This window comes from Lutra lutra, chromosome 1 (assembly GCF_902655055.1).
Source record: "Lutra lutra chromosome 1, mLutLut1.2, whole genome shotgun sequence".
Classification (NCBI taxonomy): domain Eukaryota; kingdom Metazoa; phylum Chordata; class Mammalia; order Carnivora; family Mustelidae; genus Lutra; species Lutra lutra.
The window spans coordinates 223,149,941-223,172,510 of NC_062278.1; the positions used below are offsets into that span (position 1 = coordinate 223,149,941).

A 22,570-nucleotide genomic window follows, 5' to 3' on the forward strand; every position below is an offset into this window, starting at 1 on the left:
TGTGGGTTAAGCTAGTGGCCGCGAGGGATCAGCGCCGCTACGAGGCTCTCAAGGGCACCCCCACCTGGGCCGGCCGCTCACAAGCTCTCAGTCCCATAACTTCAACTCTCACAAGCCCCCTGAAGGGGCCGGGAAGGGATGAGCCAGAAGAGGAGCCAGAAGAGGCTCCGGGGCACCCCCTCCCAGCTTCATGGCCCGAACCCCAGGCCCAGCTCAGGTCAGGCCCTGCACAGAGCCACATGTCAGGAGCCATGACCGCCACTGTCTTCTTGGCCTGCGCCATGGCCCTGGGAGCCCCACCCTTCGCAGGTGAGGGATGCGGGACTGTTCTCGGTCTCACAAAGCGCGCTGCTCTGGCTGAGTCAGCTTTGGGTCCCATCTGCCATTGGGCAGAATCGAAATGCGCTCCTGGGGAGGCTGTGTCCTCTGCACCTGACAGGTGCTCAGAAAAAGAAAGTCATCTGAGAGGCGCCTGGGTGGCTCAGTGGGTTAAAGCCTCTGCCTTCGGCTCAGGTCATGGTCCCCAGGGTCCTGGGATCGAGCCCTGCATCGGGCTCTTTGCTCAACAGGGAGCCTGCTTCCTCCTCTCTCTCTGCCTGCCTCTCTGCCTGCTTGTAATCTCTGTCTGTCGAATAAATAAATAAATGAAATCTTTAAAAAGAAAAAAAAAAGAAATTAATCTGACCCTGAGTTAAACTCCTCTACATATAAAGAGCACCAGCAAATCAATAACAAAAGTAAGCGTTCAGTAAAGGGAGCTATGAGTATCACTGCTGCCATCACCACCGTTACCGCCACTCCTACTGGGAGAGCCACCCAAATCCTCCGTGGGAAGACCCTTCAAGGACTCAGGTCCACAGTCTGGGTTTCAGACCCTCTGCTGTGCAGCCCAGACAAGTCAGGCTCCCCTCTCTGGGCCTCCGTTTGGGAAATGGAAATGCTGAGCCCCAGCCTGCCAGCTCCTCAGGGCTTTGGGGAGCTTGGTTGCTTCAGACCAGGAAGGACGGTTATGTTTCACAAGCGTTCCCCAGATGGGAAGGAAATGGGCCTGGCTGGGGGTGGAATCAGCCTTTGTCAGAGGCAGCAGCCCAGCCTCGTAGTTCCCTCGCTGTGCAACTGCGGCCAAGACACTTACCCTCTCTGTGCATCGGTTTCTCCACCGGTCATGGGAATAGAAACAACACCAACGTTCCCAAGTGGCTGTAGGACCCCTGAAGCATGGGGTGATGCGCATGTCAGCCCCCCAAGGGAGTGTGGCCTGGGACGACAGCCCCAGTGGCCCAGAGCAGAGTCCCCCATGGCCCCCGAAGACACATCCCCTTCCAGCGGCAGCTGGACTCTGGGTTGCCACACGGGGTCCAACCCGAGCAGAGACCGCTGTCACAGGGAACTTCCCGCAGGGTCTTGGGGTCGTGGTGGCTTCTTCCACTGCTCTGACCTGTCCCCACAGACACAGCAGCTTAGAATGACTTTCCCTTATTAACCAAGCAGTGGGCCTCGCCGCACTGACCTCCGGGGGCCAGGCTGCTGGCTGGGCTGCTCCCTCCGAGCCCGCCTGCTCCACCCCTGCCCCACTGCCTTCGAGGCTCTGGGCCTCATCTGTAAAATGGGAATGACGGCACACAGCAAACCCATGAGATCAGGAACTGGGGCGGGCCAGATATGGCCCCAAAGACGTCCCCGTCCCGGTCCCGGGACCCAGGATGTCTCCCCTCCTGCAGCGGAGGGGACCTTGTCAGGGCCCCGAGGTGGGAGTGACCCTGGATTCCCGGGGGACCCAGCGTCCTCACCAGGTCCTCATGAGAGGGAGGCAGAGGGCGGGGGTCCCAGAGACGGGCAGACCCCGAGCTGCTGGTGGGGAGGACGGTGCTGGGGCCGTGGGCCAGGAAAGGGCAGGAGCCAGGTCTCCCTGGGGTCCCGGGGGACCAGCTCTGCCCATGCCGGGGTTTTAGGACTCCTGAGCCCAGAACCATCAGAGAATTGGTGTGTGCTGGTGCAATCCACTGGATGTGCCAGGTGAGTGGGAGGCCGGGCAGCCTCTGGGGTCCACGGCTCCTCACTCCTGTGGCTCTGTCCCACGGGACCAGGGAGGTGGGCTCACGGGGGGCCACGAGATGGTGAGCCCCTTCATGGCGTCCCTGCAGCTGGTGAAGTCATCTTCCCGTGGCGCCCTGGCCACGTGCTTGCTGGGCCAGAGAGGGGCTGGGGCGGGCTGCAGTCCTGGCATGCTCCAGCCTAGCACACAGTCCCCTTACCGCCCCGAACAGGAAGGTCAGTGTCCTCTGTGCTGTGGGGAGGGCGGACCGCTCACCAGGCTCCCAACACCAGCAAGCTGGACAGTCACCACCTCCAGCTCCCAAAGGGGGCCAGGCCGGCACACGAGGGAAGGGCACCGTGGAGGAGCGTGCGTGAGCCCACCATCGGCCAGGGGCTCGGGACAAAGCCCGAGTACACAGCCACATGTCTGCCGCTCATGCCACTGCTCCTGCTGTCATCCCCGTCTCTCTCCGTCTCTGCCCTCCAAGGGTCTCTCCCCACCCCTGCCCCCCAGCTCTCCTCCCCATCTGCCCACACACACTTGCCAGGCTAGACACCCCCACCCCCACGCCCAGGGTGCCTCAGGCCACGACGACCCCCAGCACTGGTAGAGGCCAGCGCACACATCCATGGTCATCGGGGCCTGGACGCCCGTGGAGCGTCTGGTGGGGAGCCATCCTGAGGGATGTGCTGTGCACCTTTGCTGACCCTGGGGACTTTGAGGCGTGGACAGGGTGAGCCTGGAACACCCTCCGGGTGGAAACACCGGCCCCCGTGCCTCAGTTTCCCCACCCGACCCCCCAGGCACTCTCTTCTGCTGGGCCCTCCATGCTGTGCAGGCTGAGCGGTACCAGTGGGGGCGGCAGGGCCAGTGCTCCGGTCTTAGCACAGCCTCTGCAAGGGGACGTGTGTCCTGAGGCTTCCCCAGGCCCCGCTGCTAGCACCCGGCTCCCAAGCCCTCAGAAGCCTCTGCCTTGCAGGCCAGGGGATCCCTGTCCATGTCCGTGTCCTCCGGTCGGCTCAAGTGTGCATTAGCCATGACCCCAGATCACCAGCCCACACCCCGTGTCCTTGCAGAACATCAGCACTGTGGGATGGGGGGCTGTGTCCCTGTCGCAGTCTCACCGCAGGCTCCTGCCACAGGCTGGTATACAGTCAGCACTTGATAAATGCAACCCGGCAGCAACAGTCACAGGCCCTAAGGTCTGTGTGGGGCTGCCGACCGGGGGGCCAGGCAGTGTGGAGGCCAGACCCCGTTCACCTCCACCCCGGGAGGCAGCCGTGGGCACGGTGCTGCTGGGTGAACTGAGGCACAGAGGGTGAGTGACCGCTGCCGTCACAGGACCCCACAGAGCCGGGCTTTGCCCCTGGCAGGCAGCCTCTCCATCCGCCCGCTCTTCCCCTCCCTGCCCCGTTTCCTGACCTCCTGTGGCTTCTCAGAAGCAGCAGGGCAGAACTGGGCGTTGCTGATGGGGCCTGGCCGACCTCTGACCACAGGCCACATCCAGGTTCCCCCTTCCCGGGCCGTTGGTGAGGGTGGGGGCCGTGTCTTGTTGAGGTCTGGAAGGAGCCGAAGGCCTGCGACTACCATGGGCCCCAGGGCAGGGGAGTGGGGTCGCCTGCTGCTGACCATGGCTGTGGTCCTCACGCTGCCTCCGAGGCCTGCAGGTGAGAGCCCCTGACCGGCTGGGTCGTGGCCCCACTTGTCTTCGGGGCCGGGGGCTGGGGTGGAGGCCCCAGGCCCGGGCTTTCTGGGATCCAGACCCCTCCCAGCATGCTTGGGGACCTTCCCCGGGCTCCCTGCCCCCTGCCCATCTCGACCCACTGGCCCCCACCGCCCCCCACCCCAGCAGGGGCCCCAGCTGTCCATTCCCACCACCCCTCTTCCTGCCCCATCCTGACGCAGTCCCGCCCCACCCGCAGGCTCCTGGGGCTCCCGGATCATTGGGGGTCACGAAGTGACGCCCCACTCCCGGCCTTACATGGTGTCTGTGAAATTTGAGGGCCAGCACCACTGTGGGGGCTTCCTGCTCCGAGCCCGCTGGGTGGTCTCCGCAGCCCACTGCTTCAGCCACAGGTGAGCCCACAAGGGGGGCCCTGCCCCCACCTCCACCGCGGGGGGCGGCTCACCTGATGGCAGCGGGGGCGGGGAGGCTCGGGGTGTGAGGACCACAGCCCGGTGTCCACCCCCAGAACCTTGTTCTGATACCAACGCATGTCTCTGTCCCACGATTTGTGAACACCGTGACTGCAGTGGGAATGGAGACATGCAGGGTCGCGATTGCGGGGCTCTGGTCAGAGTCCCAGAGGCCACCGAGGCCCCGGTCTCGCTCTCAAGCCCCCTGCTCCCACAGGGACCCCCGAATGGGCCTGGTGGTGCTGGGGGCTCACGTCCTGCGTGCCCCGGAGCCTACACAGCAAGTGTTTGGCATCTCAGCCATCATCAGGCACCCGGACTACCAGCCCGACATCCACGCCAATGACATCTGTCTGCTGCTGGTGAGCTGGGGGGGGTGGGGACTGGACTCAGGTCTGGCCTGTCCAAGGCCTCCCTCATGATGGCCCAATGGATATGTTCGAAAACCAGCTGGAAGGATCCCATGAGCACCCAAGTCAGGTCACATCCCTCCTCTGCCCTCCATGCCTCCCACATCCTCCCCTCAGAGCCCCACTCAGGGTGGACTGAGCAATCAACATCTCAGCATGCTCGAACCCCCGGGGCTTTGCACAGGGTGTGGCTCCCTCCAGGACACTGCTCCCACAGACACCACCTGGCTCTCTCCTTCCCTCAACTCTCTCAAGTCTGCTCGAGTATCCCCTTCTCAGGAGGGCCCCTCTGCAAGCTGCCCCTGCCCCCACCGTCTCCCCATCCCTTCCCTCTGGCCCACCTTTCTTGGGTCACCGCCTCCACCTCCAGATTTGGAGAACAGGGATTTTTATCTCCCTCGTGGCCATTTACGGCCCACAGGAGGCCTGGACATTCAGAAGAGATGAGACTCTGATGCACCAGATACTCCAATCCCTGCCCCCCAGGCCCCTTGTGGGTTTTCTGGGCAGGAAGAAGCTCCTCCCATAAGTGTGGGCTTCCCTCCCTGCTAACACAGCGTGCATCCCTTTGGAGTCCCCATGGCCCCCTCCTGCTTGGGGGCCGTCCCCATATCTCCCACTCAGGTGCCCAAATTCAATTCCAGGCACCCCAGGAAATTTAAAGGGAAAACACTTCAAACCTGCTCTCCAAATGTGGAGAAAAGTCAAAACCGAGGGACACTCAGCACCACAGCAACAGGTCCCTGGGAACACCAGGGCTTGGGGTGCCGTGTTCTCTTGGCAAAACGAGAAGGGGGCAGCGAGTGTCAGCGGCAAACCTCGCATATGGATTTGCTCATCTGTGAAACCCCCCAAACCTGGAATCCACAGCTCACCCATCCTATTATGCAGCAGGGGAAACTGAGGCTGGGGTATGGTCAGCGGCATGGCTAAGGCTAGGGAGTGAGTACCAAAACCAGGGGCCCAAGTCATTCATTCCATAAACACTGATTGAGCCCGATGTGTGCTGGGCACTGGGGTTAAAGCTGTGAACAAACAGCCCCAGGGCTGCTCCCCTTAGAGCCTCTGGTCCAACACGGTGGCAGCTGAGTAAAATGGCCCTGAGGGGGCACAGGGGAGAACAGAGGAGGCTCTGCCCTATCCTGGGAGTCTAGGAAGTCTCCCCTGAGGAGGTAACATCTAAGCTGAGACCTGAAGCCTGGAGAGGAAAGGTGTTCCAGCCTGAAGGGGGGGGGGGGGGGGGGCGTGCACAGGGCGGGACCAGGGACCAGCAGGAAATTCATTCTGCCTGGAGGGGAGGGCCCAACAGTGAGCCAAGAGGTATTGTCCCAAGAACAACAGGGAGCCACAGGAGGGCTTCGAGCCGAGGAGATGCTGGTTCGAAGAGCATTTCTTTCCAGCCGAGGGGGAGGCCAGGGGCCTGGTCTGAGACGGTGAGGCCTGATGGGAAGGGCCGCCTGACGGCCTGATGATGGCTGCTCCTGATTTCCATCCTTGAGGCCAAGAAGAGACCAGGTGTCATGATGGGTAAACTGAGGCAGGGACACTGATGGGTGGTTGGGGGTAACCCTTAACTCAGAGGTTTCTCTGCAGCTGAACCGCTCTGCTGTCCTGGGTCCCGCAGTAGGGCTGCTGAAGCTGCCGCGGAGAGACGCCAGGCCACTCAAGGCTGGGGCACGGTGCCAGGTGGCGGGCTGGGGCTCCGTATCAGACTTTGAGGACCTGCCGCCCGGGCTGATGGAGGCTGAGGTCCGCATTCTGAGCCTGGACGTCTGCAACAGCTCTTGGAGGGGCCAGCTGAGCCCTGCCATGCTCTGCACCCAAAGTGGGGACCACCGGCGGCGTGGCTTCTGCTCAGTAAGACACTGTCTCTACCCTGCCTGCCTAGGGTATGGGGAAAATGGATGAGGCCTACAGAGAGGGCGAGAGGTGGGCAGAGGCTTGGGAACTAAGTCCCAGCTCACCTTTGAGACCAGTTGAGACCTCACCTGACACCCTGGAAGGACAAAGAATTTTCTAAGGTCACAGGGCTGTCATGTACAGCCGTGCAGGTTGTACACTGCACAGAGAGCCACAGATTTGTGTACCCATAAGCAGTGTTCAGTAGCAGGGCAGTATACATCGCAAACAGTCCCTGCTGAGACCCTGTGTGGACTAATGACAGCCCTGGCCCTGATGCTGAGGGAGAAACTCAACCTGGAGGATTTTTTATTCCAGGCGAAGAGTATAGTGATTCAAAACACAGACTCTGGAGTCCAGCTGCCTGGATCCAAATCCAGACTGTGCCACTTCCCAGGTGTGTGGCCTTGGAGAAGTCACCTCACTTCTCTGGACCTTTCTCCATCTGTAAAACTGCCACACTAGTAGTACCTCCTTCATAGGGTCAGAGCTGATTCTAGATTACAGTTAGGGTGATGGGACTGGAGAGGGGAAGGGAAGGGAGAAAGCGGGAATTTTAGGGTAAGTATTCAGGAAGGCTTCTCTGAGGGGAGCACCTTTTGAACTGAGATTTGAAGGAGTCTTGAGGAGATCTGAGGGAAGGTATGCCAGGCAGAGAGACCCTTCTCAGGGCTGCCATGTACAGTTGTGCTGATCACCTACTGCACAAAGTTCCGCAGACTTGTATTGTTACACCAGCAGCGTTGGGTGGGGACAGTAACAGGTCTCAAGGGTGTGGAAACAGCCCAGAGACTGGAGCAAGCTTGGTTTACTTCAGGAACAGCCTGCAAGGTCGGTGGGGCCAAAACCCAGGGAAAGGAGGGTAGACAGATGGGTGAGAGCTGGATGCTCATGGCCCCTGAAGGCTGTAAGTGTGGTTTTTGCTGGAAGAGCACTAGGCGGCCATGGAAGATTTCGAGGCAGGGAGGGTTCTGGTCAGATTTGCGCATAGAAGCCCCTTTAGGGAAAGAGGCCTAGAGATGGACCCCTGACCTTGCCTTTCCTCCCACCCCCCAGGCCGACTCTGGGGGGCCCCTGGTGTGCAGGAACCGGGCCCATGGCCTTGTCTCTTTCTCCGGACTCTGGTGTGGCGACCCCAAGACCCCCGATGTGTACACACAGGTGTCTGCCTTTGTGAGCTGGATATGGGATGTGGTTCAAAGGCCCTGGCCCAGCCCCCTGCGCAGCCAACGGAACCACAACAGCACTGGGGATACAGACGGGATGGCGAATGATTCAGACAGCTCCTTCCCCAGAAATCCCATGGCCTGGCAGGTCATCCACAGGCCCCCACAGGCCCCGGGGAAGCCTCGTGTGTATGGGGTTGGGGTGGGGTAGGAGACGGCATCCGTTCCAAACGCAAAGAGCCAAAATGACCAAATAAAACATTAACCGAATAACCAGACGGGACAGCTCATCTCCAGAGTACGTCCATTCCTTCGAGCTTCTCTTGTGCCTCACCGTGGCCGAGGGTCTGGCTTTGCCACTGCCTCCCTGAGTGACCCGGAGCCACTTGCTTCAGGACCCAGGCCCCTCACCACCCTCCCCCAGCCCCCAGCCAGGGTAGCAGCCTCCTGGCCTCTGCCCATGCAGTGCCCCCAACGTGGACCTCCTTCAGCCCCCAGCTAACCACAGCCACCTTGATCCCCTCTTTCATCTCCTGCCCTAGAAAGGCTTCCTTCCTCACCCTGCCCCCCCACCCCAGGTCCACACATCATTGTCCTCAGCTGTCTCCCTGGCTGCTGCTCACAGCCCAGACGTACACATTGAGGCCCAGGAACAGGAGGGGTCTCCCCCACTCACCACACTAACAGCACCCCAGGTGCCTGGGTGGTAGCCCACTACCAAAGGGGGCAGTGCAGAGGCTGAGAGAGAGAGAGGGAGAAGGAAGAGGGAGGGAGGGGAGCAAACCAAGGCTTGGACACTCCAGAGTGGAGTCTTTATTTCTTTGGTGAGGCAGGACCCCAGGCTGGGGGAGATGGCCTTGTCAGGAGCCCAAGGGCACTTCTCAGGGTCACAGGTAAGGCACTTCTGAGGGGCTAGGGGAGGGTGAGCACAGCTGGCCCCGTGTGTCTCTCCCCCAGACTTGGAGCTGTGCTCTTGCCTGCTGGGGGCTCCTGATGTGTGGCCTGAGCCTCTGGCCCCCATTCAGTCACGGGGTGGGATTACCCAGCAACAGCCCAGACAGAAGGCAGAGACTCTACCCAAGGCCAGTACCTGCCTGGTGTCAAGACTCCCGAGCCAGCTGCAGGGTGAGGAAGGTCCAGCTGGGCACTGGGCTGAGGCTCCGCCAGAACCAGTCTCATGGGACCAGGGGTTCTGATCCAGACCTCATCTGCGGACGGGACTGCCAAAACTAGCTTGCCGCTCAGACACGCAGCTCCAGGAGGCAGGGTATGGAGTGGGTCCTGGCACACACACCCCACCCCAGGGCCTGTGGGTGAGCAGGGGCTCCTGTGCCCACGCAGTCCTGCCCTAAGTGCACTGGGCACCACTGGACATAACGCTCTGGCACGAGGCCCGTGTCAGGAGACACAGATAGCGGCCCCTCCCCTCACACCGTCCAGGGGACAAGCTGGGCTTTCCTAAGGGGCCACCACAGGACGTACTCGGGAAACAAGGGCAGGATGGCAGGTAGCCCCGGCGTCCTCGAGCTGGCTGGGGACGATGGCTGCTTCCTCGGCCTGTCTTGAGGCCTGGGCAGGTTCTGAGGCTCACTCACACACCCAGGCCTTAGTCCCAGTCTGTAGTCTAGAAGGCTGGGGTGCTTCTTCACTAATTGTCGGCAGGAGTGAGTCCCCAGCCCTCTCCGTGGCGGCGATAATTAAGTTATCCCCTAGAGCAGAAGCAGCGGGGGTCCTCCTGGGCAGCTCCGAGCCACAGTCCCAGGCCTCCTCCCCCAATCCTTCCAACGTATCGTCAGGGGGCTCCCGGTCCAGGCTCCGGGGAACATAAATTAGACTCGGCTGCAGCAATAAATAAAGTGGGGAGGCCTTGAACGCCAGGCCCAAGTCGGCCACACAGGCTCAGACGAAGTTCTCCTCCTCCTCCTCCGACTCTGCATCTGACGGCCCAGGGGCGCCTGCAGAGCGGGGGGGAAGAAAAGAGAAATGGGGGCGCGGAGAGGGGCGGGACGCTGGACCCCGCCACCGCTCCCCGCTCCGCGCCGCACCTGCACAGCTGCCTGGGTGGCGCACGCCGATAGAGCGGCCCAGGAAGCAGGTGGCCTGGCGGAGGTGACACGAGGACATGTAGGTGACGTTGTTGTTGCCGCAAAGCTCCTGCCCGGGGCTGGAGGGCGCGGGACAGGGCGCCGCGCGACACACCACGCAGTGAGCACTGCCCGTCTGGTCCACCACGCACGACTGCGGCCGCGGGCACAGCACGTGCGCGCACGACTCTGCGAGCGGGGCGCGGGGGCGGGTCAGGGGCGCGGTCGGGCCGCAGGCAGGCTCCACCCAGACCCCGCCCCCGGGCGAAAACCACACCCCTTCCGCGCGCCTCGCCCGCACTCCGGCCGCACCCAAGCCCCGCCTCTCTGGCCGCGTCCGCAAGCCCCGCCCTGAGTCACGCACTCCTATCTTCCACCCCACGTGAGCCCCAGACCTCCCCTTCCAAAACCGCACCCCGGTTTTCCTCATTCCGGGACCCAAAGCTGACCCAATCCAGAGGCGCCCTCCCGGGAGGCCAGTTATTAGGCCCGGCCCCGCCCGCCGGCCCCGCCCCCACGTACTGCGGCAGCGTCCCGGGTACATGACGCGCAGGTCCGGGTGGCCGCGGCAGCGCGCGGCGCGCAGCTCGCACTCGTCGCGGTAGGTGGCGCCGTCCGAGCCGCAGACCTGCAGGCGCGCCGGGAGCCCCGCGCAGTCGGGCGCGCACTCGCAGCGCGGGCGGCCCCCCTGCATGCGGCATGCCTTGCCGGGGCCGCACTCCACGCCCTCGCACGAATCTGCGGACACAGGGCACGCGGCGTGGGATGGGGGCGCGTGGCCGAGGCCGGAGGTCCGCGGAGCCCCCGCCCCCTCTTCGGAGGCTGGAGGCCGCGCGGAGCGGGGGTCGGGCCGGAGCCGGGGAGCACAGGCGAGGGTGGCTGGCTCGGGCTGTGCGTGCGGGATCCGTTGGGGACGAGATCAGGCCTGGGCCGGGTGGGGCGGGAGTCGAGGCTGGGGCTCTGGAGGCGGGGCTCAGAGTGGGCGGGAAGGGGGCGACGGGGTGGGTGTCTGCCCGGAATCGGGGGGTTCGGGAACGAGCTTCCAGGGCCCGGTCCCGCTCGCGCTCCGCAGCTGGGCCACCCGCTCGGGCTGGCGCCTGTTCCCTGATCTACGCGCCGGGAAGGGACGGACGGCGGGGACCCCGGCTGCGTCAGCGGAGGGGGGCCCCGCTGGGTCCGTGCGCGGGTCTGGGGAGGACGGGCAGCGTCCGTTCCCCGGGCCTGCCAGGACCAACTCCGAGGAGGCGTCGGGGAGGGCGGGGCGTTGGCACTGGGCCCTGAGGCTCATTTCCTGGGGAGGGGGCTTCCCACATCCCGGGCCTGATGAACCAGGGGTTACCCCTGCCCCCCCCCCCCATTTCTCAGGCAGGGAAACAGGCCTGGGCAGGGCAATTCTCTCTCTGAGGTCTCCAACTCCACCCAGCACCCCTCTCCCCGGACCTTGGGAAATGCAGACCAGACTCAGCCCCAGCCCCACTGATGGGCGGCTCCCCTTACAGGCCTTCCCAGGCTCATTGCAGTCTCCCAGCCACCACCCCCCGCCCCCACGAGGTGATGCCATCTTGTCAGCATTTTACAAAAGGGAGAAACTGAGGCCCCATCACAGCTGTGAGTGGACGCGAGCCAAGGGCTCCTCCAAACGAAAACTCCAGGCCAGACCCCAGATGCCCCCCCCCCCCAGTTCTGTTGCTTGTGGTCCTGGAGGGCAGACTCGAGCTCTTGAGTTCAGCCTCAATTTCCCCGTGTGTAAAGTGAGGCTGACTGGGGAACCGTACGCATAAAATGAGAATGTGTGCGGGCGCCCCCATGTCACCCCTGCCAGGGCATGTGGGCCGCACCTGGGCACCTCCCACACCGCTTGCCCACACACACATCTGGAAACACTCCCTGGGTGACTTCACAAGCAGGAACGGCAGTGGGAGAACTGAGTTGCCTTCCCCAAGGACAGATGAGATGGGGGGGCGGGGTGACCTGGACCTTATGCCTAGGCCCGCCGATTTTTTAAGTCTGTGCTCCCTCCAGAACAGCCGCTGGGTCCTCCCAGAGCCCAGCGGCGGTTCTGGAGGGAGCCAGGGCAGATGGCAGTGAGTCCAAGACCACCCAGCCAGACTGATCAGACTAGTCACATCCCAGTGACCAGCTGGGCTCTCAGCTTGGCCCCCAGCTGCAGTCTCCTCCCTGCACTGGCCCCACCCACTAGGGCCCGATCCCATACTGTCTCCAGCTGGCAAACTCCTTATGACGCCCCAGCACCCTAGTACTAATGCCCACCTCCTTCAAGCCATGGCCCCACACCACCTCTGGGCCCCTGCATGTCCGGCCCAGACCACAGGCCCGGGAGGACCCCTAGCCCCTCTCCAAGGCCGAGCACGTGTCTTGGCTCATTCATGCATTCGGCCCTCAAGGAGTTCCTAGTCTGATGGAGGAGGCAGCCGAGAACACTTCTCAGAACATGGTCCAGAAGGCGCATGCTTGTTAAAACACGCATCTCTTGTCCCAGCACAGATCCTTGGAATCTCAGGGGCTATGGGCAGACGAGGTGTTGGGAACACTGACTGGGGGACGAGGCGACAGAGCCAAGCGGCCGGTCGAGAAAGCCCACCGTCCCCAGAGTCAGGTGTGAGTCCAGTGCATTTCTCCCAGGTGGGGTGCAGGAGGGAAAGCTCACCCCGGCAGGCCAGAAACGAGGCTGGGGAGCCCTCAGAGTTTCTTCCTGAGTCCTCAGATGATGGAGGCTGAGGCTGGGGAACCTCAAGTCCCCAGCCTCTCTCTGAACCCTGGATTCCCTCCACAAACACTCAGCCTCCTTCTGCATACCTTTGAGATGGGGAGCTCATTCCCAGTTGTCCCCCAGTGACCCTGACCTGTGGCTGACGCCCATGGTCTCACCTTTGCAGGGGAGGCAGTGGACGAGGCCCAGGAAGCCCAGGAGGCTGATCTTGTTCCCCGGGTGAGTGAAGTTGGACCAAGCAGTGTCAATGCTGCTGGAGGCACAGCACTCCGCTTGGCTGACGTCGGTCTTCAGCACCAGGCTGCACGTGGCCTCTCGACCCTGCTGCAGCCAGCACACGCCACCTGTGCACCGGAGGGCGGTCACTGCCACACCAGGGGTGCCCTCCTGCACCACTCCCAACACCCAGCTCCCGGCCCTGGGGGCTGCATACAGTTGGTGCTCAGTAACTACAGAGGGATGATTTGCTCCCAAGCTGGGAAGGAGGGCCAGAGACCTGCACTGGATGCTCCCATCCCAGCTCAGCTCTGGATCCTTTTGCCATCCTTCTGGGATTCCTTGTCTTCTCGGAGCTCCACCCCCCACACAACCCCAACTCGTGGTGGGAAGCTCTTCCCACCTTCTGTCGCTCCAGGCCCCCAGGCCCAGGCCTGGCATCCTGCCCAACCAGCCAAACGCCCAGAGCTGGACGTGTCAGGGTCAGTGGGCCCTGCAGCCGCCTCTCCGCCTCTGCCCTCTGTCTAGACAGCACCCGAGGGCACGCAGAGCCCCCCTCGCCTGGCAGCCCCCCCTTGCCTGGCCCGCCTCTTACTCACTCCAACTTGGGAACATTCCCCTTGCATGAGCTCACCATCTCCCTGGGGACACGGCCTTCGGGGAGGGGGCTCAGCTCTCCCCTTCGAGCGGGGCTGGGGTGGGGCTGCTGGCTGGGGTGGACTGGCAGAGAGGCCTCAGTTTCTGCACTCTAAATGGGGGCAGGAGAGGCCACAGCCCCCAGCCCAGAGAGCTCACTGGTTCCCAGGCGCTGTGCTGAGCGCCTTACAGGGACCCGCTCTGGGAGCTCAGCACCTTGGCACCCATCTTACAAAATGAGAAACTGAGGCCAGGACTGGGGCTGTTCCTTGCCCAGCATCCCCCAACAAGCAGCTGCTGTGGGATTCCAACAGCCCATCTATCTAAGCCAAACCTGGGGAAGATATGAGACCTCAGGTGGAAGTCCTGGGTTCAGCCACCCAGCCCCACCTCTCCGGGTCTTCAGGACTGAAGTGGTTCAGGTTTGAGTCCTGAGTTTGCCACTTATAAGCTGGGTGACCCTGCACCTCAGTTTCCCCATCTGGGAAATGGGCATGATGAGCGCACACGCACAGTTGGGCTATGGTATGCATTCTCGGAGGGTTAGACACAGCACCCAATAAATGTCAGCAGTCATTGTGACTCCTCTTGACCACTGTGAAAGAACCACATCTGCTGACCTCGTGGTGACCCTTCTTCAGGCCCTTTGGGGCTGGGGGAGGGGAGCCCCAAGCCCTCCCAGACTGAACCTGAGGAGGCCTCCCATCACCAGCCGCCACCGCCGCCCCCCCCATCTCCCCCAAGGCCAGCATTCCCGGGCAGGCCCACGTGGGTGGCCCAGCCCGTCCGCCCCTTCCGGCCGCCCCACTCACCGGGCGCGGGGTCCCCCGAGCCCACGGAGCCCACGAAGCCCACGGCCCAAGCCAGGGCCCCCCAGGGCAGTGGCCACAGTGGCCCCGGCGTCCCGGGACGCATGGCGGACGCAGAGACGGCGTCGGACGCGCGGGCGGGCGGCTGGGAGGGCGGCGGCACCGACTTCCCAGCGCGCGGCGGCCGGGCGCTCCCTATAAAGGTCCCGCGGGCTGCGGGCGGGGCGGGGCCGGGCCGGGGCGGGGCGCGAGGCCGTGTCGCGCCCGGTGTGTGCAAGGGCTGGGCCTGGCCACCCCGAGGACAGCTGCGGGGGTGGGGCGGGGGTCAGCCCCGGGAGCCCGAGGCTCGGGGAAGGTGTCCCTGCGGCCAGCGCCAGGGGGGCCAGACCGTGATTTACGGGGCTTACCCTGCGTTTACGGGGAGGGGGGTGTCTTCAGCCGGAGGGCTGCGGCTGAGGAGCTGGAGACCCACGGGGAGCGGGTCTGCGGATCCGTGTATCACGTCGTGGTTTGCAAATGGTCGCTCATGCGGCCCAGGCGCGATCTGGGCCCCTAACCTCCTCCCCGGCCCTAGGCGCCCACACACTCCAGAGACCTCAGCCGCCCCAACACCCACCTACTCACTCCCCGGGGCCCCTGGCCGCTGGAGCCCGTGGGCTCGGCTGGGTGCGAGCAGGCACGGGTGGGCGGGGGCTGGCTGGCTGCGGAGGCGGAGGGGTGCGGGGTGCGGCAGCAGGAGACCCACAGCCACAAATGGCCCCGGCGTCGGGGACATACGGGAGCCTTAGGCAGCACTTGCGGAGTGTGCCCCCGCTCCCCAGCCTGGTCTTTGGGAGATGGCACCAACCCCCACCCCCACCCCCAGACCTTTGCACGTCGTCCTCCCAGGCCACATCGGAAAGCCCTTACTGGCTTCGGGTTTTTTCCTCTCCTCAGGTCCTGTGCTCCTTGTATCTGGAGCCCTCTGCCTCCGGGACTCCCAGCCTTTCCACAATTTGTGACAGTGACGCCACACATCAGCATGGTCCTGGAAAGAACTGGATCCACTGGGGGTCGGGTCAGCCCAATGTTCCTCCTCTTTGGGACTTCATCCCTCCTATCTGTGGGTCTCCCTGCCCCCAACTGTCAGGGCCCTCTCCGAATGTTCATGGGTCCTGTACAGCCCCTCTCTGTTTGAATTTGTAAGAAATCAAGACAGTCTCCTATGGCGAGGGTTGTTGGGGGTGCTGGGGTGCCAGAATGACCAAGGCTGACCGGGTCTTGTCATCACCAAGCCTGCGGTTTTTAAGGGCTGGAAAAACAAAATACATAGACGAACAAGTTAATAGATAACTTTGAAGAGTGGCAATGCTTTCGGGAACATAAAAAGGATGAGAGCGATGGGGTCTTTCATGGGCAGTGACCTGCTGTTGCTGCATCACCCCCTCCCACGTGCATGCGACCTGCCACCGAGTATGCCATGCCGGGACCCCTTCCTCCATGTCAGCAGCTCATCTTGCCCCATGTGCCCCCACCAGTGGCCAGGGGCCGCGCTCCTGCCCAGTGGCACTGAGAGAGGACACCCAGCCGTCTTGGCCTGTCCTTGATCTCTGACTGTGTGAGGGGATTCTCCCCTGGCTGGGGGGTGGGGCAGGGATGGGACCTGATGTTCTCATCAAGGGTGTGCCAGAGCCAGACACTGCGACCTTGGCCGAGACCTGGCCCTGCCATGGCTCAGCTGCCCCAGCCTGGGTGGTACACACCAAAGGGTTATTGTCAGCCTGGCGTGGGCTCTGAACTGAGAGTAGTTGCCAGCAGTTCCTGTCCCCACCCGACCTGGCATGTCTCCCCAACCCAGAGGCCATGTGCTAGGTGACCTAAAGCAAGTCACTGGCCCTCACTGAGGAGCCCTCTTTTCATGCCCTCCTCTCCACCCTGAACTGGCCTCAGCCTCATCCCTGGCAGCCCGCTTCCTACCACAGCTGTCTACCATAAGGCTCCTCCCCAGCTCAGACATCCACCAGGACTCCCCCACGGCCCTAGGCTTCACTCCTCCAGACCCCACAGAAAACAGGCCATGACCATCCAGAGTGATCAGAGTTCTGATGGAGGGCGCTAGGCCCAGTGCAGACTGGGGAGGTCAAGGCTGACTTCTTCTTCTTCTTTTTTTTTTTTTAAGATTTTATTTATTTATTTGACAGAGAGAGATCACAAGCAGGCAGAGAGGCAGGCAGAGAGACAGGAGGAAGCAGGCTCCACGCCAAGCAGAGAGCCCGATGCGGGACTCGATCCCAGGACTCCGAGATCATGACCTGAGCCGAAGGCAGCGGCTTAACCCACTGAGCCACCCAGGCGCCCCTCAGGGCTGACTTCTTAGAGGAGGAGGACATTTAAATCACACTAGACTAAACAATGGTGAGGAAAGGGGCACAGGGACAGAAGTGGTCGGATGTTCGTGCTATGGGTAAGACAAAGTCCGCCTCAAACGTTTGGTTGGGGAGAGGGTCCTAGATGGCACAGGTGGGCCCAGTGGAATCAGAGGGTCATCAAAAGCAGAGACCATTTCCCTCTGTGGTCAAAGAGATGCATGTGACCTGCCGTTGCCAGCCATGGACAAAGAGGGAGGAGCCTCGAACCCAGGAATGTGAGTAGCCTCTAGAAGCTGGAAAAGCGTAAGTCAGTCAGAGAAGGACAAATAGCATACAATCGCAAACCATAAAAGTTTGTTTTTTTTTTTCCTGTTTTCAGTAGACTCCATGCCCAACATGGGACTTGAACTCAGAACCCTGAGACCAAGAGTTGCATGCTCTACAGACTGAGCCAGCCAGGCACCCCTAAGAGACTCTTAACTGTAGAGAACAAAGTGAGAGTTGATGGAGGGAGGTGGTGGGTGATGGGCATGAAGGAGGGCACTTGCTGGGGTGTCTGGGGGGCTCAGTTGGTTAAGTAGCTGCCTTTGGCCCAGGTCATGATCTCAGGGTCCTGGGATCGAGCCCTGTGTTGGGCTCCACGCTCAGTGGGGAGTCAGCTGGGGTTCTCTCTCCCTCCCCCTCTTCTTCCCCCAATTTTGCACTCTCATTCTTGCTCTCAAATAAAGAAGATCTTCAGAGAATTTAAAGAGTAGAAGCTGGAAAAGCAAGAACAGATCCCCCCACCCCCGAGGCTCCAGAAGGAATTAGACTGTACCAATACCTTGATTTTAGTTGAGTGAGACCCATGTTGGACTTCTGACCTCCAGAACGAGAAGAGGAAAAGTTGTGTTGTTTTAAGTTGCCAAGTAGGGGGCGATTTGTCACAGAAGCAGTAGGCAGGCTGTACAAATTGGGCCTAGTGCCACAGCGATAGGGTCCCTGTTGGCTGGAGACAAACAAGGGAGTGAACACAAGCATGAAGGCAGGTGGCAGAGCAGAGGCCCCGGGAGCAGCAAGGCTGTGGGGCCTGCAAGGAGGTGACCTTGAGGCCTGCAGGGAGAAGGACCCTTCTGGTGGAAGCCTGGTACAGGATGTGCACCTTGGCCAGACCACGTGTGACCTCTCTGTGCCCCATTTTCTCATCTGTAAAATGGGCACAAATCTGTTACTGCCGATTCCAGCCAGGATGCTAGGGACAGTGCATGGTGCACAGCAGGGGCGTGACGCGTGTGTACAGATACTTATTGATTAGCAGATAGGTGTTTGTCCAGGGGAGATGCCTGATGAGTTTCCTTTGCCACTCACCATGATGCCGTGAGACAGGCTTCCATTATACAGAGGGTGGAGGAAGGAAAGTGACTTTCTGGCAATCACAAAGCCCCACGGTTTTAGGACTGGCATCACTACCAGATAAGCAAGATTCCAGGACCCATGTGCTGAGCTGTGGGGCAATGCCCTCCTATTCCGGACTGGACAATGATGGCCAGCCCCCAGATTGTGGCTGGCATCGCCCCTCTTCTGGTCCCAGCACCAGATTTTCCTTGGAGTAATCACCTCCTGTGCTCCCAACCCGAAGGATCCCAGGAGTGGGCACCAACCCAGGCTGAACCAATTAGGGTCATCTAGCATTCAGCAAACCAGGAGGAGTCAGCTCTGAGATTTTTTTTTTTTTAAAGATTTTATTTATTTATTTGACAGAGAGAGATCACAAGCAGGCAGAGAGGCAGGCAGAGAGACAGGAGGAAGCAGGCTCCCCGCTGAGCAGAGAGCCCGAAGCGGGACTCGATCCCAGGACCCCGAGATCATGACCCGAGCCGAAGGCAGCAGCTTAACCTACTGAGCCACCCAAGCGCCCTGAGATTTTTTTTTCTGGGAAAGAGACCCTCACTTCCTGCCTGAGCTGGAGGGGTGTGAGCCTGGAGCTGCTGGTGGCTCCTACCAAGGGCCAGGGAGAAGCCAGGCCAGTGAGACACTGAGCCAAGAGGGGCAGCAGAAATTCCCTGTACTGTGGTTGGAAGTCCTGGATCCAGCTGTGCCTAAATTCCTCCACCCCAAGAAGATGGAAGTCCATTTAAGCTGAGTGTCCGTCACTTGCAGTGAACAAAACCAGCTTTCACTAAGCCCGCTTACATTTTATTCAAGTCGAGCCTTTAGGACCCAGAGCCGCGGATCCACAGGGGCTGTAGTAGTCACCCACACGGAAGTGCCCATCTTTGCCTCCAGGATATAACCCCAGAGCTCTCAGGGTCACCTCCTCCCACCGTCCTCAATCGGAAGGAGGCCTGCGACAGACCCCCTCATCAACGAAAGGTCTGCTGGCCATGTGCGAGGACCGGGCGCGGTCAGGGCTCCGGCAAGCAGAGCCTTGCAGGTTCTCTCACGGGGCGTGTGACGCTGACAGCCACGGCAGCTACCGAAGCCTCGCGCGTGGCGGCCGCTCCCGGAGAGCCCAGTCGGAGCGGGGCCTGGTCAGCGCCTTCCTGAGGCCGCCCTCCATCTCCGACGCCACGCTCGGCTCCCCGTGGCTCTCAGACGAAGACCTGGCTTTCCAGCCGGGTTCCAGGCCCTTTCCGCTTATCCAACGCCCCCTCGCCGCGACTCCTCCACGCCACCCCCAGGGCCCCCCCACCCCCACCGCCACCCCCAGAGCCGCCCCACCCGCCTCACTGAAGAGGGAACAGATTCTGCACAGGAAGCGGGCAGTGTTCTTTGCAGTTGAAGATAGGGCCCACCCCCAGGCCGGAGGCGAAAGCTGATAGGCCGAACGAATTGACGTAATGTCAGCCATTCCCCTCGCCAGCCATTGGCTTAGAGGCGACCATGTGACCCAGCTCTGGCCAACGGTGGGAGAGAGAGCCTGCTGGAGCGGGGGGCCTGGGGGACCGCGGGCCGAGCGAGGGCGCACGTGATCGGCGGAAGCGGGATGTATGTGTCCAGTTCGCTGCTCTAACAAATTAGGGCGCGTCCAGTCGCGCCGCCGTGTCTGCTCGCGGCGCTGGAGATCTGGAGTCTGCGGCGGCCTCCGCGGCCGACAGCGGGTGTGTCGGGGGTCGCAGTGAGCCGGGCACTGCTGGCCCCGCCGCCGCCCGGGGAGCGGGGGTGGGGGGACCCCCGGCCCGGCCCGGAAGCTGTCACCCTGGGCCCCCTGCGAGAGGGGGACCGTGGACGCAGTCCCGCCCCGGCGGCCGGGCACGGTTCACGGGGTGGCGTGAGCCACGAGCGCAAGCCCGTGGCCAGGCGGCTGGCTCAGCACAGTGAGGTCCCACGCGGGACGGGACAGCGCGCCGCCCTCCGCCGCGCGGTCCCCCCGTCGGTGCTTTTCCCGTGACCCCATCTCCCGCAGGGGGCGACCTCGTCCCCTCCTCCTCTCATTCATGCATCCATTCGTCCTCCCGGCCCATCCTCTGTGTTTGCCCTGGCGACCGTACGGGGGAACGCAAAGAGGAAGCCTGAGCGCTCCCGTTGGCCTGATCCGAGCCCGTGCCAGTGTGTCAAGGTCACGGCCAAGGAATGTCCCAGCGGGATGCGGAACCGAGACCAAACCGTGGAGGTGAGCAGCCAGCGTGGATGAGGCTGCGGATGGGTCTGGGCTTCGTGTCTTTTGCTGATCACCCCGTTTGGTAAAGTGCTGTTGGTTCAGGTAAAGGAGTAGCCCGCTCTTGGAGGTACCCTGGGTGTGTATAAATCAAATGAAAAAAATAGAAATAAAAAATAGACCAACAAATATAAATGAAAAGGGAAAAAAAGACATAACTGAAAAAATACAAATAAAAGATTAAAAAGAAAACCCTGCAAAACTGCAAAAGTAGCCTGTTGCCCAGCGGGGCAGTGGCCTGCCTGCTCAGGTCTCTTGCCTGCAATGTGGGTAATCCCTTTCTCTGGCCCCAAAGTCCCCCGGGGCCTCTGAGGCTTGATTTGCACCTGAGTAGGCAAGTACCTGAGCGCCCCTACCCCGGGGCCAGGACAGGGCCATGAATGCTACCAGCTCAACAAGTTGAGTGCCGCTCCAGTCCTAACTTACACGGAATCGTCCCACCAGAGAGGAAGTCCTAACACTCACATGGAAAATTAAATAGCTAGAAAAAAGCTCTGAACATGGTCACTCGCCCAAAATCAAAACCCACTCCAAAGCCGGAAAAAAAGGCTGACCCTGGTAGAGGGTTAGGAGAGGCCTTTCCCCCTGAATCGTCCCCACTCAGAGGTGAAAGAAAAGCTATTGTGTCCCAGGTGACAGAAGGAAACCCAGCAAGAGCCAGTCACCTGCCCAGGGGGGAAGCTCGGATGGTTGTTGACTGCTCTGGTAATTTCCCCTCTGCCATGAGGCTCCTGACTCAGCATGGGGCCGTGGAAGGAAAGGATGCTCTAGGCAGAGGGGAGGGCACACACAAAGGTCTAGTGATGAGGCAGCTGCCCTTTACAGAGGCAACTGCCGGGGAGGCAGGAGGGAGACCCATTTTAGGGATGGAAGACTGTGTCGGAGGGGCTGCCTGTCCTTGTCCTGTAGTGTCTAAGAGGGGAGCACAATTGTGTTGTGGGAAGTCGGAGGGGGGAGGCATGGCCCTGTCCTGGGGGACTCTGTAGGGCCCAGGTGCCACCTACCTCCATAATCCACAAAGACTTTTCAAGGAAATGCTGGGAAATCCATCAGGAGTCCCTGTGTTTCATTGTGCCAGGCCATCAGAGCACCCTCCCATCTGTCCCATCAGCAGCATGGCAGCCACCCGGCCACAAATGGGTACCTGAGGGCCCCAGAACCCCAGAGCCACTGGGTTATACGCAGACACTGCCTGAGCCGGCATTCCAATGCCCCAGTTCCAGGGTAGCCTGCAGGCAGGGGCCCCTGCAGAGGACACAGAGGCCCAATGGTCAGGGCTCGAGTCCGGGCCTTGCCGCATGAACTCGTGTGTGCCCTCAGTCTCAAATGTAAGGTGGGGGGGTTCTCAATTGCCCTCATGTTGTCGTGCTTGCGAGAAGATTCAACTTCAGCTTCCCCCCTCCCCACCTCCCTACCCGCACTGCGCTTACTGAGCTCCTCGTCTTACAATATACACCAGAGCCCCAGCAGGGGCCGGCACCCAGCAGGGACTCACTAATTATTCACGGATTCAAGAATCTGTGGGACACTGACTTTAGGCTGAGTCGTGGTCTCAGGTTTCGGGCAATGCCATTGCTCCTCCTGGATTGCTGTAGGGGATGGCTCCAGGAGAAGGAAAGGGGGTGCTGGGCATCGGAGTGCAGTATGGGAGGGGACGCCCTCAGGAAGGGGTTGGGGCAGCCTCCGGAGAAGCAAGGAAAGAGAAGGGACAGTGGGAAGGGCACTCCCAGCAGAGGGCATGACCAGACAAGGGTCCTGAGGTGGGCTGCAGCTGGGCCCACCCAAGGGAGCCAGTGAGGCTGGGCTGGGAGGGGTGGGCTAGGGGCAGATGAACTCAGGGCAGGCAGCAAGGTCCCGTGAGGACCCGGGAGGCACCATGGGTACCCGTGTGTCCTTCAAGCCTCATGCAGCCCCAGAACCCTGAGGCAGGTTGTGCTATCTGCACCGAGAATGAAGTGAGCCTTCCCGGGCCGCACAGCCAGCAATGCTTGGTGGGGCTCGAACACAGGCCTGCTGGTTCTGAGGCCTCTTGGGCGATACCTCATAGACTTCTGCAGAATGAAAGCATGAACGTGTTTGCAGAGTGAAATGAGCTAGGGCTGGGCATGAGACGCCTGAAGCAAACTGACCTTCCCTGGACCTGGGGTTTCCTGGATTCCCAGTGATGGGACCAGCATGCACTCCAGTGGTCAGAGCAGGAATGCCTTCCAATCACCCCTGGACCTTGAGGGGGACAAGACTGGCTGGCAGACAAGTCCTTGTCCCTAGCCTCTTGCCATTCAAGATCCTTTATACATAGGCTCCGTTTTTAAATTTCTTGACACTCTGGTTCCAATGCCCCGCTTTTGTGGGAAGCCCAACTCCAACCTACTCCTATTTGTTCCTCAAAGCCCTGGCTCAAATGCCCCCTCCCCTAGGAAACCCTGACTGTCTCCCAAGGCAGAGCCTGCACCACCCCAG

The 22,570-nt window shown here is 61.5% G+C and overlaps 2 protein-coding genes and 1 long non-coding RNA gene across 4 annotated transcripts; 2 read left to right on the forward strand and 1 right to left on the reverse strand.

Moving 5' to 3' along the window:
- The first annotated feature begins 3,580 nt into the window (after positions 1–3,580).
- Positions 3,581–8,187, forward strand: PRSS57 (serine protease 57). The gene is made up of 5 exons (XM_047708002.1): positions 3,581–3,705; positions 3,961–4,114; positions 4,392–4,536; positions 6,178–6,441; positions 7,540–8,187. The coding sequence occupies exons 1-5, from the start codon at positions 3,627–3,629 to the stop codon at positions 7,858–7,860; spliced, it is 963 nt and encodes a 320-aa protein (XP_047563958.1). The 5' UTR covers positions 3,581–3,626; the 3' UTR covers positions 7,861–8,187.
- Positions 8,188–8,446: 259 nt separating this feature from the next.
- FSTL3 (follistatin like 3) lies at positions 8,447–14,305 on the reverse strand. 2 transcript variants are annotated; one of them, XM_047708025.1, is made up of 5 exons: positions 14,129–14,305; positions 12,623–12,889; positions 10,256–10,471; positions 9,695–9,922; positions 8,447–9,604 (listed from the first exon to the last, which is right to left on the reverse strand). In XM_047708025.1, exons 1-5 carry the CDS (start codon positions 14,229–14,231, stop codon positions 9,549–9,551), a joined length of 870 nt encoding a protein of 289 aa, XP_047563981.1. In that variant the 5' UTR covers positions 14,232–14,305; the 3' UTR covers positions 8,447–9,548. The 2 variants fall into 2 exon arrangements, with proteins under 2 accessions (XP_047563981.1, XP_047563987.1); XM_047708031.1 differs by having other exon boundaries at positions 12,623–12,808; positions 14,129–14,304.
- LOC125087608 (uncharacterized) lies at positions 10,766–15,452 on the forward strand. Its single transcript, XR_007123462.1, has 2 exons — positions 10,766–12,683; positions 15,062–15,452. It is a non-coding gene; the product is annotated as an uncharacterized LOC125087608 (long non-coding RNA).
- Positions 15,453–22,570: the final 7,118 nt, after the last annotated feature.